Source organism: Arvicola amphibius, chromosome 7 (assembly GCF_903992535.2).
Source record: "Arvicola amphibius chromosome 7, mArvAmp1.2, whole genome shotgun sequence".
NCBI lineage: Eukaryota > Metazoa > Chordata > Mammalia > Rodentia > Cricetidae > Arvicola > Arvicola amphibius.
Window position 1 is genome coordinate 122,982,697 of NC_052053.1, and position 15,207 is coordinate 122,997,903.

Consider the following 15,207-nt stretch of genomic DNA (forward strand, 5'->3'; position numbering starts at 1 on the left):
AGACCATGGGTTCAGAACTGCTTCTCTAGCATCTACAGCACGGATTTACCCCATCCTCACAGACCATGGATTCAGAACTGCTTCTCTAGCATCTACAGCACGGATTTACCCCATCCTCACAGACCATGGGTTCAGCTTCTCTAGCATCTACAGCACGGATTTACCCCATCCTCACAGACCATGGTTCAGAACTGCTTCTCTAGCATCTACAGCACGGATTTACCCCATCCTCACAGACCATGGTTCAGCTTCTCTAGCATCTACAGCACGGATTTACCCCATCCTCACAGACCATGGGTTCAGCTTCTCTAGCATCTACAGCACTATTTTTATCCATATTTTTCAGTTTTATCCCTCTTAACTTTGTGTCTGTAGCCACAATGTTAGTTTAAAATTAAGGAAACTACTGAATTTACCACATTCCAATAAAAAGTGCGGTATGTAGCCTCTTACCAGCACATCATGTACCAGGGCTTGGTATGTCCACGTGTGGTGCAAAGGCGTCGCCAAATCAATGTTTCTGTCGACAAGGACTAACAAGGGCCTCTGGAAGCTGCAAATATGTCAGAACATCATATAAACGTGATAGTGATGTACACATTTCACACTTCCTAGTATCTTCCAGTGTGCCATTTTGATAAGGGCAGCTGTGGAACACGTACCATCTCTACTACAGTCAGCTGCGGGCACCTCTACCTGCTCCATTAGCTACGCAGTCTCCACCTGTGCCAGGACCATGTTAGTGCCTCTCTGCCCCACAGGCACAGGCGGGGGGTCTTCCTAACTACACTGACTCCAGACTAAACATTAGCGATGCCCTTACTACTGAGTGCAGTTTATTATTCCAGAGTATGTGGAGAGGGAGGAAGATAGCTTACAGCAGGGTTTCTTCACTGTGGCACTCCTGACATTTGACGCTACATAATTTGTTCACCATGGTTTGTGGTGTGCATGGTCAAGTCTAGCATTCTAGGACCCTTCTTGACATGCTACGATACACACCACTAGATTCTGGAGGCATGCACCTGGTCAAGACTACTGAACATGTCTCCAGACTTCACCACATGTTTACAGGCAGCAGAATCAAGATGGCTGACAACCACTAGTCTATGGTTGGATTTAAACATAACTAACACCCATCCAACAAACTGCTAAGTAAGATAACTCAAAATATATTCAACCATGATAAAATGCCATAATATTGTGATGAAACCAAATTCAACCAAATAAAGCAGTTCCCTTCTACTGGTTCCTAGGGCACACAGTACAGCACGGAAAGATGACCATTAAGTAAGGTATGAAGAACAAACATGAGAACCGACGTTTCCAGTCTCCTCAGTGAGGAACAGATGAATGATACTCAGGACGGTTAAGGAAGGCAGATGAGGGCGTAAGGTAGTGGAGAGCTGAGATGGCCAAGCAAGTAACACAGAGCCGGCCGGCATGGGCGGTACTGACAGCAGCGGTGCACAAGGCTACGAAGCCTCAGAGTTACTGCATATGAACAAGCAGATGATGCTTTCATTGCTAGTGGACAGCTATTTCTATGGATATAATTTCTGCCCTGACAGGTCTTACTAATTAGTCTAATCTGTAGGTAACAATTCACTTTATAAAACTGTCTCTTCTTTAAATAATTTTAAGACATTGCAGCGAGTTTCTCGAATTCTTTCAACAATGTTACCCACTGATAAAAATCAAAATGCACCCTGCTGTGCATGGGTTTTCAGCATTCCTATTCAATAGGCATTCAACAGTCAGCGACTTTGGCATTACTTGCTCATGCCGAAGACAGAAATACCTTGCAAATTATCAGGGTGTCAGCAGGACCTACAGGATGTTCATCTTCCTTATTACCAGAAGACTGATCCCTGACAGAAAACAGCCTCAAGCCTTAGAAACCATGTAAACAGAAAGCCTTCTACAGATGGAAGTGTATGGAGACATTTCTACTGAAAGAAGATAATTTCTATTTGGCATCTATTTATTCTTCAAATTAAGTCAAAACCTTGATTCTGACACCAGATGAAAAAGTAAGAAATCATTTTCTGATGATAAAAGCATTCTTATCGCCGGGCGGTGGTGGCGCACGCCTTTAATCCCAGCACTCGGGAGGCAGAGGCAGGCGGATATCTGTGAGTTCGAGGCCAGCCTGGTCTACAAGAGCTAGTTCCAGGACAGGCTCCAAAGCCACAGAGAAACTCTGTCTCGAAAAACAAAAAAACAAAACAAAACAAAAAAAACAAAAAACAAAAAACAAAAAAAGCATTCTTATCACACAAGGAAATCAAAACAAAAACGAACAGCCACACATACCTGAACTGGCCAGTCCCAAGTGGGTCACCTGTAAAAAGGCTATTTCTTGCATCCCGTAGATTTTCCCGGAGTTTCTTATCTAGTTTCTGAAAATCATATTTTAGATGAACTGTTAATACTTTCTTATGATACTAAATAGGTAACTCAACGTTTCAGTACATAATCAAGAAACTTAGATTTTCTTTATAAAGTGGTAATTCAGAACCTAAATATTTTAACTTTTTCAATGCCATCGTAACTTGCACTTAAAAAAACCATTTTTTTTTTTAATGTGCTTCAACGCTGGCACCACTAATGAGCATTGTAAACTGCAGCTGACCAGCGCTCTGCACGACTGAAGAAAGAGAAGTCTGGGCTGGAGGGCATGGAGAGCCCAGCTCACTGCACCCTGTCTTTCCATGCCGTGTACACCGTAGGCTTGTTTGTTTGCTTGAAGGAATTCTTTGTTTCTCCTGATCCCTCTTTTAATCTTTAAAGGAAATTCTCTTTAATTCAATATTAAGGCTGTGTTTGTTGCTAATAAGCACTAACTAAAAGAAGCTGAATGAAGAATAATTTGGGCGAAGGTAAGTGTAAAACAATCTGCAAAAGTGCATGTCACAAAGTGCAGTGTGGACTAGGACAGCACGCGCGGTTGGCGGTTTTACTCTGCTGCAGAGACATGCACAGAGGTGGCCTTTCATTTGGGGAGGTGGAGATGGGGAGTCCCAAAGTAACCAAATCTCTGCATTGGTACGTCACATATGACACCACTATCCGGACTCTTGAGAGAGACATCTGACTTGCTTGCGAGAGCAGCTCACATGGCTGGCTGTGTTTGCACTCAGAGGCCGAGACTCACCACTGCCACCATTTCTGCGGCAGTTCCTCTTGAGCATCGGATAATGGGAACAGCACCTATTTTAATTAAAAAAAATGTTAACAATAACTTTGGCCACTAATTAAAATGCATACTTTAAATTAGCAGATGTGAAGATGCAAACAAATTCAGGTTAGACACAGAGGACTGGGAAATCTCAAGACTGAAAGCAAGATTTCAGAAATTAACCTTCTCTGTAACAATAAACAGAACCAGAAGAAGAGGATTTTAATATGGAGCTGACCAGTGTGAGCAAGTTCTCAGGGATGGACTATGCCACCATCTGGACCTCCAACTGCAGTTTCCAAGGATGAGTCAACCCTTTAGTCACGGAAGTTACTTTAGTTGGTTTAAAAGAATAAAAAGAGCTTAGGAACCACAGCAGTTTGGGACTATGATAATAATAACAACAACAACAACAAATGATGGTTATCTTTTTGTAAAACCAACTTAAATGATTACAACACATTCTTTACTATTGTGCAGTGACCCTAAATGTCTCTTCCCATGGTCACGTCACTCACTGGACCTCCTCATTTCTTCCCTTAATGGCGTAGTAAAGGATGTAAAGGATCTACCTAAGGCTCAACCCCTCTAGGAAGACCTCACGCATGGAGACAGACAGACTCCTGCTGTGGTCCCCATGTGTTGCCATGGCAGCACTTCATTTTCCAGGGAAGCATACTGTCAAGTGAAAATGTGCAATACTGATTAATTTTTAAAAAACCTCTCCTCTGACGGCCTGGATTAAGCAAGCTTGTTATAAAAATTTCAAAAAACACTTGAAATGTACAAATTCTGGGCATGGCCCTCGGGAAGTTGAGACAAAAAATTCAAGAATTCCAGACCTGGTAGCCTGGGCTGGATGAGATCCTGTGCCTCAAAAGAGATCACCCCCAACCAGAAACAGCAAAAAGGAAGAAGTACAGAATTAGCCCTCTGGGCAAGAAGGGTGCAATTCCAGCACTCAGAGGCAGGGGCGAGGTGACAGAGCTTCAAGAGGGGCTCAAGCTACATAAGAAGACCTGTCTTTGAGAAAAACAAAACAAAACAAAAAATCAACAACTAACTTTTTTTTAAACAACTAACTTCTTTAGATTGTTTTCTATCTACTGTTTAGTGTGCATTAAGGCAAAAATTGGATATTATTAAGAGTCTCCTAAAAATTATCATTTGTATGTCCGTTCCACTCTAGTGCTTTAAAGCATAGCTCCTGCCACCTGTTAACAATAACCACAACGACAGGTTAGAGAGTGTCCAGGACAGCAGAACTACAGGTAATACACAGAGGCTGGAGACACAGCCCTGGAGATCATTGTCTATCTAGTACAGCCTTGGGTTTCACACTCACTACACAAAATCTAATCAACTAACAAACAACCAAGACCTGAGTCCCCTGCAGGGTAGTGAGAATGTGTGTAAAACCTAATGGTGGTAACACTCTTGGAAAAAACCAACCAACTAACCAAACAACAACAACAAAACGGAGATACATGGCCACAAAGAAATATAAAACAAGTCGGGTGGTGGTGGTGCACGCCTTTAATCCCAGCACTTGGGAGGCAGAGGCAGGCGGATCTCTGTGAGTTCAAGGCCAGCCTGGTCTACAAGAGCTGGTTCCAGGACAGGCTCCAAAACCACAGAGAAACCATCTCAAAAAACCAAAAAAACAAAACAAAACAAAACAAAAACTCAGAAAACACAGGAACTTACTGGCTAAGATATAATGGGGGGTGGATCTCTGCAAGGAAGAAGCCCAAGAATTTGTACAAGTTTTCCTCAGCATTTTCTGGAAGCTTTTGCACTTGTTTTGATAATTACCATGCACAGACCTTTCTACTCACAAGTATGTTTGAAAGCTTCTATGATGGAAACTAGAGACAACTAGAACATAGCTGACAGCAGGGTGGAACATCAATAAACCACCTCACCAGTACATTAAGGAGTTGCATTACCAAGAGTATCTAGGGAGCTAACTCAGGTCTGCTGAACTGGGTGGTGATATGTGTCTGTAAGCTCAGCACTTGGGAGGCTAGCCTACGTTACACAGAGGCCAGGCTGGACTTATGAGAACTCATCTTAAAAAAACAAAATAGATCTGAATGCTAACTCATACTGTTATTAGAAGAAGCATTTTATTTTAATATTATAGAATGCATGCTTTCTCTCAACTTTAGAGAAACTTCTCTATATAACAGGTTAGAATATAGCCAGACGTGGTAGTGGACACCTTTAACTTCATTATGGGAAGGCAGAGGCAGGCTAATCTTTGTGAGTTTCAGGAGAGCCAGGACTACATAATGAGACGCTGACTTCAAAAATAAAAAAATAAAATATTTGCAGTATATAATATTTCCAAAAGAGTTAAGTGATTAATTACTTTGGAGGAACAGATTTAAAAACGTACCTAATGTAACAAAAAAGCAGAAGAGGCTGTCAACAATAGTGTCCATAACAGTTTCCATCTCTGTGTCTGTGATATCTGGCCTATTAATGGCTAAAATAGAGAGGACAAAACAAGCAATCAAAATTTACACCTTTATAAAGCTTGCACATATAGAACATCATGCAGATACCAACCTAAATTATAAAAACTACGTTATATGATCAGCATCAGAGAAAATTGGTCACCCAAGTCCATTTGACTGAGATGTGTGCTTATTGTATTGGGTAAGGATGCTAGCATCCATTAAAATTTAGAAGTAGAAAGACAGGAATGAAAATTCTATTTGGTGTTACTGTACAAGTATTTAAGGGACTTCATATTTATTTAAGTTTAGTTATTTTTAATTACTTAATGTTCAGTGGTTTTAATAGACTTGTAAACTTGCCTGGACAGGCTGAATCACTTTTAAAAGAAGAATGACGTACATATTTATAAACGCAATGGTGAGTACTTAGTGGAACTAAGCAGTGAGACATTCTAACTTAGCTTGATAAGCAGGACTGACAGCAGGCTCGTCTGGGCAATTTAACTGTCCAAGGAAAAAATTGAAGATATCTGTTTTAATTTTTATTAGACTTATAAATGTCTAAGTTTAATGTAAAGGCTACGGAAAATGAGATTTCAAATACAAGGTTAGGTGTTAATTAGTCTGAAAAATGAACACAATACAAACAGACTTCAATGAATAAAAACCACCATCAGAAACCTCACAGAGCCCAGGGATGGCAGTACAGACACCTGCAGGCCCTTTGGAAGGCTGAGGCAGGAGAAGCCCAACTTTGAGGTCAGCCTACACTACAAAACAAGACCTTGTCTCCAAAATATATATACTCTCTTAAAACTTTTCTTTAATTTTAATAAGAAAACAAATTAGAGATCTGAATGGGCCAAAAGAATGTTGTTGTCTTGTCTCAGAAAGCTCGCAATCTGGGCCAGAACTGAAGGAAGTACAGAGAAGTAAGCACGTGACTTTTGTCTAAGGTCAAGGTACTAGAGAGTTAGTTTTCCCTGCATGGAAATACTGTCTCATTTGACAGGAGTGAATCATTAGCACAAGCTGTTCTGGGGATTCCTAGCAGGCCGGAGAATTGGTACTTAACTACATTACAAAACAAATTTATTGTCTTATTTATCTACGACAATTTAGGCTGAGGCTTTCTCTCCTCTGTACTTTAAGATACACTACTGTAAACACATTCGGAATCACGGTTCTCTCCCAGTACGCCACTCATTTTGTCAGACATTACAAACGGCTTATAGTTTTTGTGTCTTTACGTACCACGATACGAAACAAGCTCCTTATTTTGATTACATAATACAAACATGTCATCTTCCAAAGTAATAAAATTGAGATACTGGTCAAAAACCTGGAAACAAGCAAAAACCTTATGAAAAAACTTTAGTATACAGCAATACTAAAAATTTAGTTTGGTTGAAACACTAAATGACAAAAATAGGAAAAGTTATAATTAAATTCAATAATTAAAAATTATACCAAGCAGCAGGATGCCTACCTACTTAAGTGTAAAGAGCTAGCCACAGCTGGAGCGATGGCTCAGCGGCTGAGAGTGCTTGCTTGCTCTTCCCGAGGACCAGGGCTCACTCCTAGCACCCACGGCTGGAAGCTTACCGCTGTCTATAGCTCCTGCCCTCCTCTGGCCTCCACTTGCACCCACACACATGCAGTGTACATTCACACACACAGACACATAAATTAAAAGGTCTTTTTTTTTTAAGGGGGTTAAGAATAATAAAGACAAAAAACAAAGAAACAAAAACATTTTTAAACAATGAAAACAAATTTGGGGCAATAAAGAGAGCATTATTTTCAGAAAACAAAATTTAGACAGATGTAAAAAGGAAAACTGTGGTTGTGATAGGAATGTATCCTCCTCTGTTCTGTGACCAGGTGCCCTGCATACCCACACAGCAGCTGTTTCTGCACCACAGCCTTTACACACGCAACAGGGAAGTTACTGCTGTTCTGTACAAGTCCAGAAGGTAAACACCATCAAGGGCTGGGCAGACGGCTCTGCAGTTAGGAGGCCAAGCTGTTCAGCAGAGGACCAGGGCTAGTGCTCCAGCACCCACGTCAGGTGGCTCACACTGCTCCTAACTCCAGTTCCCAGAGATCTGATACCCTCTTCTGGTCCCTACATCTGTACATACATACACAGAGATACATAAATAAAAATTTAAAAATATTCTGAAAAATACATAAAAGATTTTAAATTTAGCTAAAAAAACTGAAAAGACTTCCTATGATTCTGTATGAAATGAATGAGAATTTCTAAGCACCATCACACAGGAAGAAGCCTTTAGAGGCACTCACAAACAGCAACAGGCTCTCTCTAAGATGTACTGGGGGTGTGTGCAACTGCACACTTCACCCCTCCTGTCCACACAATCTCCACAACTTTAACTTGTGTCCTCTCGAAATTCAAGAGGCACACAGAGCAGCAGGGTAAGGCCAGGGTTATCTGAGAGTGTGCTTGTAACCCCCCAGTGGGAGCTGACGAGGACGTCACAGGAACGCTGGCCTGCTGCACATTTTCACCCTTCTAGGAGACTCCGGTCTCTCTGGACCTCTTTCCTAAATAAGAAGATCTGGAGATGATGTGGCGACGGATTGTAGCGGTGACAGATGAAATAAGGTCCACGTGAACACAAGCAATGTAAAACAAGACTGCCAACTTATTTCTAAAGTGGGCTCCAAGGACCCCATGAATCTCAGCCAGACACAAATCTGGATCTACTTTTCATTTCTGTCTCACAAGTCAGTGAGTAGTCAATTCTTCTATTCTGCTTTACTTTTCCTACTTTAAAGACAATTTAAATAAACTAATTTTTGAAGACTTAAGTCTAAATATTTGGTAGGTTAGCTGTAACGATCAGAAGCTCTCGGACGTGGCTGGCTCTTACACTAACAATGCACTCAATCAAGCGACTCTCACCTTGGCAACTTGTGTCACTGCACTTGCTGCCAACGCTGCATTCGCAATATCTTCCAGCTTACTTCTCGAAATTGCAGAAATAAAATTTAGATAATAGGATTCATAAAGCTGATTTCGAAGATCCTATAAATATAATGAATGAATTTGTCACTCCGAGAGTAGACAGGGAACCAGCATATACAAAGCTCTTATACTAAATACCAGGCTTTGGAGCAGGTGACACACATTTGAAAGACAGGGTAAATAAATGATAAAAACAAACTCTATGAGAATAAAGTAATGACAAGCCAGCTACTCGGCCACTGAAATATAGCTTAATAATCCATGTTATAAAAGTATATTATCAACCATATCCCATTAGCTACAATACAGTGCAAAATTGACTGACACCTCCGATCTGCAGTTTTATTAAGAATACACAGAAGTACACAGCACCATGTGGCAGCCCTAGAACCAAGTACTCAGGAGGCTGAGTGTGTGGCCAGCTGGGAAACATGGAAAAACCCTATCTCAAGCTGTTTTATTTTAAATCTATGAGTAGCTAATATACTATGTAACATAATTAAATGCTGATTATATTTGAATTTCTTTGGTCATATAACCTAAGAAGTAATTCTTTCATTGTACACAGATGTGTTCATTCCAAACTTACTCTAGAAGTATTTATTTTCAACCAAAAGCAGAATTAATTTGTATAATTTCATAATCAGTTTTTAAAATATTTTTAGACATTAGGTATGGATATCTAAATGTTTCCACAAATATATGCTGTAGTAGGCATTTTCAAGCATATATGAATGTACATGAGATTTAATGTTATTACAATTTTATGTGACCAATTTTAAGATGTGTCTAGTCCCACACATGTCTAGCTGTGAGCGGGAATATGTGTGAAGACAAGTGGTTTAGCAAAGGTGCAGAGTGTTCAAGCCAAAGGGCAAACAGTAACTGCTACTGGGAACTACAGCGATACTTTAGTCATGTTTTAATAAATAAAGCTTTCCTGAAGATCAGAAAAGCAAAAGAGCCAAGCCACTAGAGAAGTCTTCCCTCTACCAAGGCTGGGTGACTGGAGACTGAGCCCCTAGCCTGTCTCTAGTCTTACATTCCCCTTTAGTGCTGGGATTCAGGGCGTGAGACACCACTGCCCGGCCTCGAGCGGCTTAGTTCTACTCTCTAATCTTCAGGCAAGCTTCATTTATTACAACATAATAAAATATCACTGTCGGGAACCATGCTTGTCACTGTCAGAGAAAGGAGCTCAGATTTATAAAGGCCAGACAGTATTTACTGATAAAATATTCTCCAGACAAAAAACATGAATCAACTCTATCAAAATTAAAAGATAGTATAAAAAAATCAAAGTGGAAGCCGGTAAAGGAATTTATGATTCTCTATAATGAACATCTAAGATTTGTTTTTTTTTTTTTTTTTTTTTTTTTTTTTTAAAGAAAGAAGTCTGTTTTGATATTCAAACAATCAGGTAATTTTAGGTTTCAGATAAAATAAGAATCCCTTTGTTGGGCAGGAGAGATGGATCAGAGGTTAAGAACACTGACTGCTCTTCCATAGGTCCTGAGTTCAATTCCCAGTAACCACATGGCGGCTCACCGCCACCTATAATGAGATCTAGTGCCCTCTTCTGGCCAGCAAGCATATACACAGACAGAACACTGCATACATAATAAATATACATAATAAATAAAAAAGAATCCCTTTGTCACCTGGCACATCCTGTCAATATTTTCTTCAGTCGGCATCACAAAGTACACTGCAGGAACATCTGGAATGGGATCCCGGTCCGAGTGCAAAAGGCTAGAATACAGAAATAACAACAAATCACTTTCTCCCCTCAGGTGCTTTTTAAAGTCAGTTTAAGAGCCGGGAAGTGGTGGCGCACGCCTTTAATCCCAGCATTTGGGAGGCAGAGGCAGATGGATCTCCATGAGTTCGAGGCCAGCCTGGTCTACAAGAGTGAGTTCCAAGACAGGTTCCAAAGCTACAGAGAAACCCTGTCTCGAAAAACAAAAACACAAAAAAATGAGTTTAAAAGAGTATTTCTCAGGCTGGAGAGACAGCTCAGTGCTTAAGAACACTGACTGCTCTTCTGAAGGACCTGGGTTCAATTTCCATCATTCGCATGGCAGCTCACACCATCTGTAGCTCCAGTTCCAGGGGACCCGACATCATCACACAGACACACATGCAGGCAAACCATGTGATATAAAAATAAAAAGATTATTTCTCAAACTAGAAGTCTAAAGCTCAGTGAGTGGTGCTCACCACACTCCTGTGGCTGCTGGTCACTTAACTAACTTTCCTCAAAGAGAAAGAAAAAGTCACAACACGGCATGAGTAGCATCCACTGTGGGATCATTTCCCGCATTTTTAGCATTTCATATGGCAGATATTCTCTGTTACCACCACCCTCCTTGAAGGAGAGCTAAATACATTCAAAACCAACATGATTTTCATAGGAATTCAGGGAGAGGGGAGAGGAGGAAAGCAATGCTGGTACCTTTGGAGGGATTGCAAGGGTTTAAGTACACAAGGCTTAATCACCATCTAAAACTGAAGAGTAAAGAATATTTCCTTACGGCCTTGCTTCTTGTTGCTTTTTATTTTCTCCATGATGCTATAGACTGAAACTAGGAGCTTGCACATGTTAAGCACACATTTTAGCACTGAGCTACAATCCCAACTCTATTCTGATCAGTCTGCTGCTTCCTAAGAAAATGCACAGTATAATCTAAGAATCTCAACAATGACGTGCTAAAGTTTTCTCTTGGTGATCCAGGGAATAAATTCATATATAAAAAAACTATGTGTTATTGTAACAGTTTAGTTATAATGTTTATGACAGGAAATATGGATAGCATTCTAGGTATGTAGAAAGGTGCTCATGCTGCCAGTAGAGATGCATCGAATAACCTGCCAACTGTCCAGATGTCACCACTAGCAATGAGAATGTGTTGGCAGTAATAGGCTTTTTTCTCTGTGTGTTGTCTGTCCAACTATCTACATAGTAATAACCACCGTTCTGGAAACTCGTGTGTTGTAGGAAGTTCTTCTGTCTATATGTTGCTCTTATTGGTTAATGAATAAAGAAATTGGCTTGGCCTAATAGGGCAAAGTAGAGCTAGGTGGGGAAAACTAAACTTTCTGCTGGGAGAAAGAAGGCAGAGTCAAGGAGATGCCATACAGCTGCCAGAGGGGAAAGACGCAAGCTGCCAGTTGGAACCTTGCCGGTAGGCCACAAGCCTCGTGATAAAATATAAAATAACGGAAATGGGTTAAATTAAAATGTAAGAGCTAGTTAGCAACATGCTATAGCTATTGGCCAAACAGTTTGCAATACAGTTTCTGTGTAGTTATTTTGAGTCTGGGCAGCTGGGAACGAACAACACCTGTGGTTACTATTTCCTTCAAATCAGCCTAAACTAGTTTGCAGAGCACAGAATAACTGAGGAAGTTTATTCAGGTGAGGTCAGGCTGTCAGCAACTGTCCATGGCTACACAGCCTCTCCATGCTCTGCTGACAACAGCTCTCTGCTTCTTCTACTCTCAAACAAGCAGACTATCTTGCTATACTTAGACCAGTATGGAGTTAGAGCTCACTTCTGTTTGTCACTGCTTCTAAGTCACTATGAGTCATCAGGCAAACAGCACAGCAGCAGTGGACAATGTGGCCACAGTTCTGTTATCAACTAGATGTCCAACTATGTGGCAGTCACATTTTCTAAACTATTCACTAGTAACATAAAGAAGTTTAATACTTAGTAAAGTGCCAGTGGTAAGCCATACATATTTAAAACACACTAGCCTAAAGACAGCATCAAGCAAAACTACTTTAATCTGTAAAAATTAATATGCTAGCAATTTCAAATCTAATATAAGAGGAGGGGCTGGAGCGATGGCTCACTAGTTAAGAGCATATACCTGAGTTTGATTCCAAGCTCCCATGTCGGGCAGTTTAATACCACCTGTAAATTTCAGCTCCAGAGGATCTGATGCCTTCTGGCCTCTGAGAGGACCTATATACATGTGCATATAACACCACACAGACACACATACATACACACACTTAAAACTCAATCTTTTTTTAATTTATTTATTTTTATTTCATATGCATTGGTGTTTTGCCTGTATGTGTGTCTGTTCTAGACCACCTGGAACTAGAGTTACAGACAATGTGAGCTGCCAGGTGGGTGCTGGGAATTAAACCCAGGTTCTCTGGAAGAGCAGCCAGTGCTCTTAACTGCTGAGCCATCTCTATGACCCTAAAAATTAATCTGAAAAAACAAAACAAATCAACAAAAAAGGAGATGGTGGTGCCTGCCTTTAATCTCAGCATTCAGGAGGCAGAGACAAGTAGGTTTCTGTAGCACAAATTCTAAACTGTTCTTAATAAAAACTTGGAGTCAGCTATCAGAGGTGAATGCTGAAGATCAGAGAAGCAGACCGGCCAGCTACTGGAGAATTCTCACCTCTACAATGTTCAGACCAAAGAGGGGATCCTGTCCTCAGACTGCACCTCAGAACGCCTGAGCTCCTGTCTCTTCCTGCCTTACATTCCTCTCTCCGCCCAGCCAGCCATATCACTCCTGTCTCCACCTCCTTAATGTTTGTTGGATTAAAGGCGTAGGATCCCAAGTGCTGGGATCACCTTTGTGTGAACTCTGTCTCTCTTTTAGACAAATTTAAACTTGTGTAGCTCAGGGTGGCCTTGAATTAACAGAGATCCCTCTGCCTCTATCTCCCGAGTCCTGAAATTAAAGGTGTATGCTACCACTGCCTGGCCTCTAGTGGATTAGCTCAGTCCTCTGATCTTTGGGCAAGCTTTATTTGTTAAAACACAAACAAAACATCACTACAGGTTTCTGTGAGTTAAAGGTCAGTGTGATGTACATAGCAAGTTCTAGGACAGCCAGGACTACATTGTGATAACCTGTCTCAAAACAATATACAAAGCTAACATAAAAAAGGAAAGGAAACAACTGTCAAATAGATGCTTTTATCAAAATAAGGTATTTATAAATTAAAAAAAATAGTTTGTATATTAAGAAAAATGCTAGCAACTATGATATCAATTATAACAGGAACTCTAATTTTAAAATGCAAAAAAAAAGTAAAGTGTATTTCTAATGGATTCGGTTGGGCTTGGGGGAAAAGTTCAGTGTAGCGTTCTTGCCAGGTTCCCAGGGATAACCCCCAGCAAAGAAGTGCCAGGGTCTGGCAAGATGGTTCAGCAGCTGAAGGAGCTTTTGGCCAAGCCTACAGACCTGAGTGTGACCTTGGAACCCAGATGGTGGAAGAAGAGAGGATTCCTGCGAGTTGTCTTCTGACCTCATGTGCCTCCCCACAACATTACAGACAGATGAATAATTTCTTAAAAAGTAGAAACAATGCAACATAATATTCTAACTCATTACACAATTATATAATTGAAGAATTTAAGCTGATCAAAGCAATTTCTCATATGATAATCACTGACAATCTTATGAATAAAGAGTATGTTTCTATTAAATAAAGTATCACAGAATGAAAATTGATTCTAACATCATAAATAGACAAAACATAAGTAGGTTAAAACTCTATAAACTGGATTCCTTTAGACAAAGTACTAGCTTCTCTTCAGATATATTTCCTCCAGATGACCTATTAGGGTGTCTATAAAGTAGCACTTTACATCATCAAATGTATCAGACAATTAAACTTAGCAATCAGGAAAGCAATGATTTGATGGCCATTACTTCATTTAAACACTTAAACTGCTCACGTTACTGATGAACTAATTTAATATAGTTTCTTTTAAAGTATATTTAAATTAGGCAAAATCTTTTAGAGGTTATGGAATGCCAAAGAGCACTAGTTCTTTTTCTTCAAAGATCAACCAAACATACTGGGAAATAAAAAACATTTAAATTCTGGAGTTATATGGCCTCAAAGTGAGACTATTTTTAACTTTAGAAGGTTGCATAGAAACTGTGTCCTAACATTAATTTTCTCTGCAAACAGCCCTTAAAAATTTCACTTCAAGGTGGCCAAAGAAATAAATTTTTCTCAACAAACGTGAAGATAAATACAGTTAGAAACCCGCGAACACTCACAGGTGCAGAGTGATCCCCATGTCTCTCAGCTCCTTCACAGACAGCAGAGGAGAGATGATGTCTTGGCCAAATCTGTCATAAATGAGTACCTTTAAAAAAGTGGTTGTTTAAACATTGTTATTAATGAACAGCCAACTGAGAACCCACATTAAGATAATATTGAAGTCAATTTCATTTAGTAATCAGTATACTGAATTCTTTTCCATGTTTAGTTTTGTACTTCCACCACTACCCAAATGACTATCCGTATAGTTATGTATTCTTTAAAACATTATTATTAATTAGCTTTAAATTAAGCAACAATTTTAGAAACTTTTTATAAAATATTCTAAGTGTAAAAATCAAACTACAGCCAGGTGGCAGTGGCGCACGCCTTTAATCCCAGCACTTGGGAGGTAGAGGTAGGCGGATCTCTTTGAGTTCAAAGCCAGCCTGGTCTTCAAGAGCTAGTTCCAGGACAGTCTTCAAAGCTACAGAGAATCACCATAGAACCTTCACCTGGCATTGGATGGAGAAAATGAC

At 40.1% G+C, this 15,207-nt stretch overlaps 1 protein-coding gene across 2 annotated transcripts in view; it reads right to left on the minus strand.

Moving 5' to 3' along the window:
• The window catches only part of Scfd1 (sec1 family domain containing 1), a 65,338-nt gene that overhangs the window by 40,142 nt on the left and 9,989 nt on the right, over positions 1–15,207 (minus strand). For both annotated transcript variants that reach the window (XM_038336669.1, XM_038336670.1), the window contains exons 3-10: positions 14,686–14,774; positions 10,300–10,390; positions 8,576–8,698; positions 6,901–6,988; positions 5,583–5,672; positions 3,158–3,213; positions 2,317–2,402; positions 454–553 (exon numbers count right to left, since the gene is read on the minus strand). In XM_038336669.1, the coding sequence (XP_038192597.1) occupies positions 454–553; positions 2,317–2,402; positions 3,158–3,213; positions 5,583–5,672; positions 6,901–6,988; positions 8,576–8,698; positions 10,300–10,390; positions 14,686–14,774 (723 nt within the window). The remainder of the gene's footprint in view (positions 1–453; positions 554–2,316; positions 2,403–3,157; positions 3,214–5,582; positions 5,673–6,900; positions 6,989–8,575; positions 8,699–10,299; positions 10,391–14,685; positions 14,775–15,207) is intronic.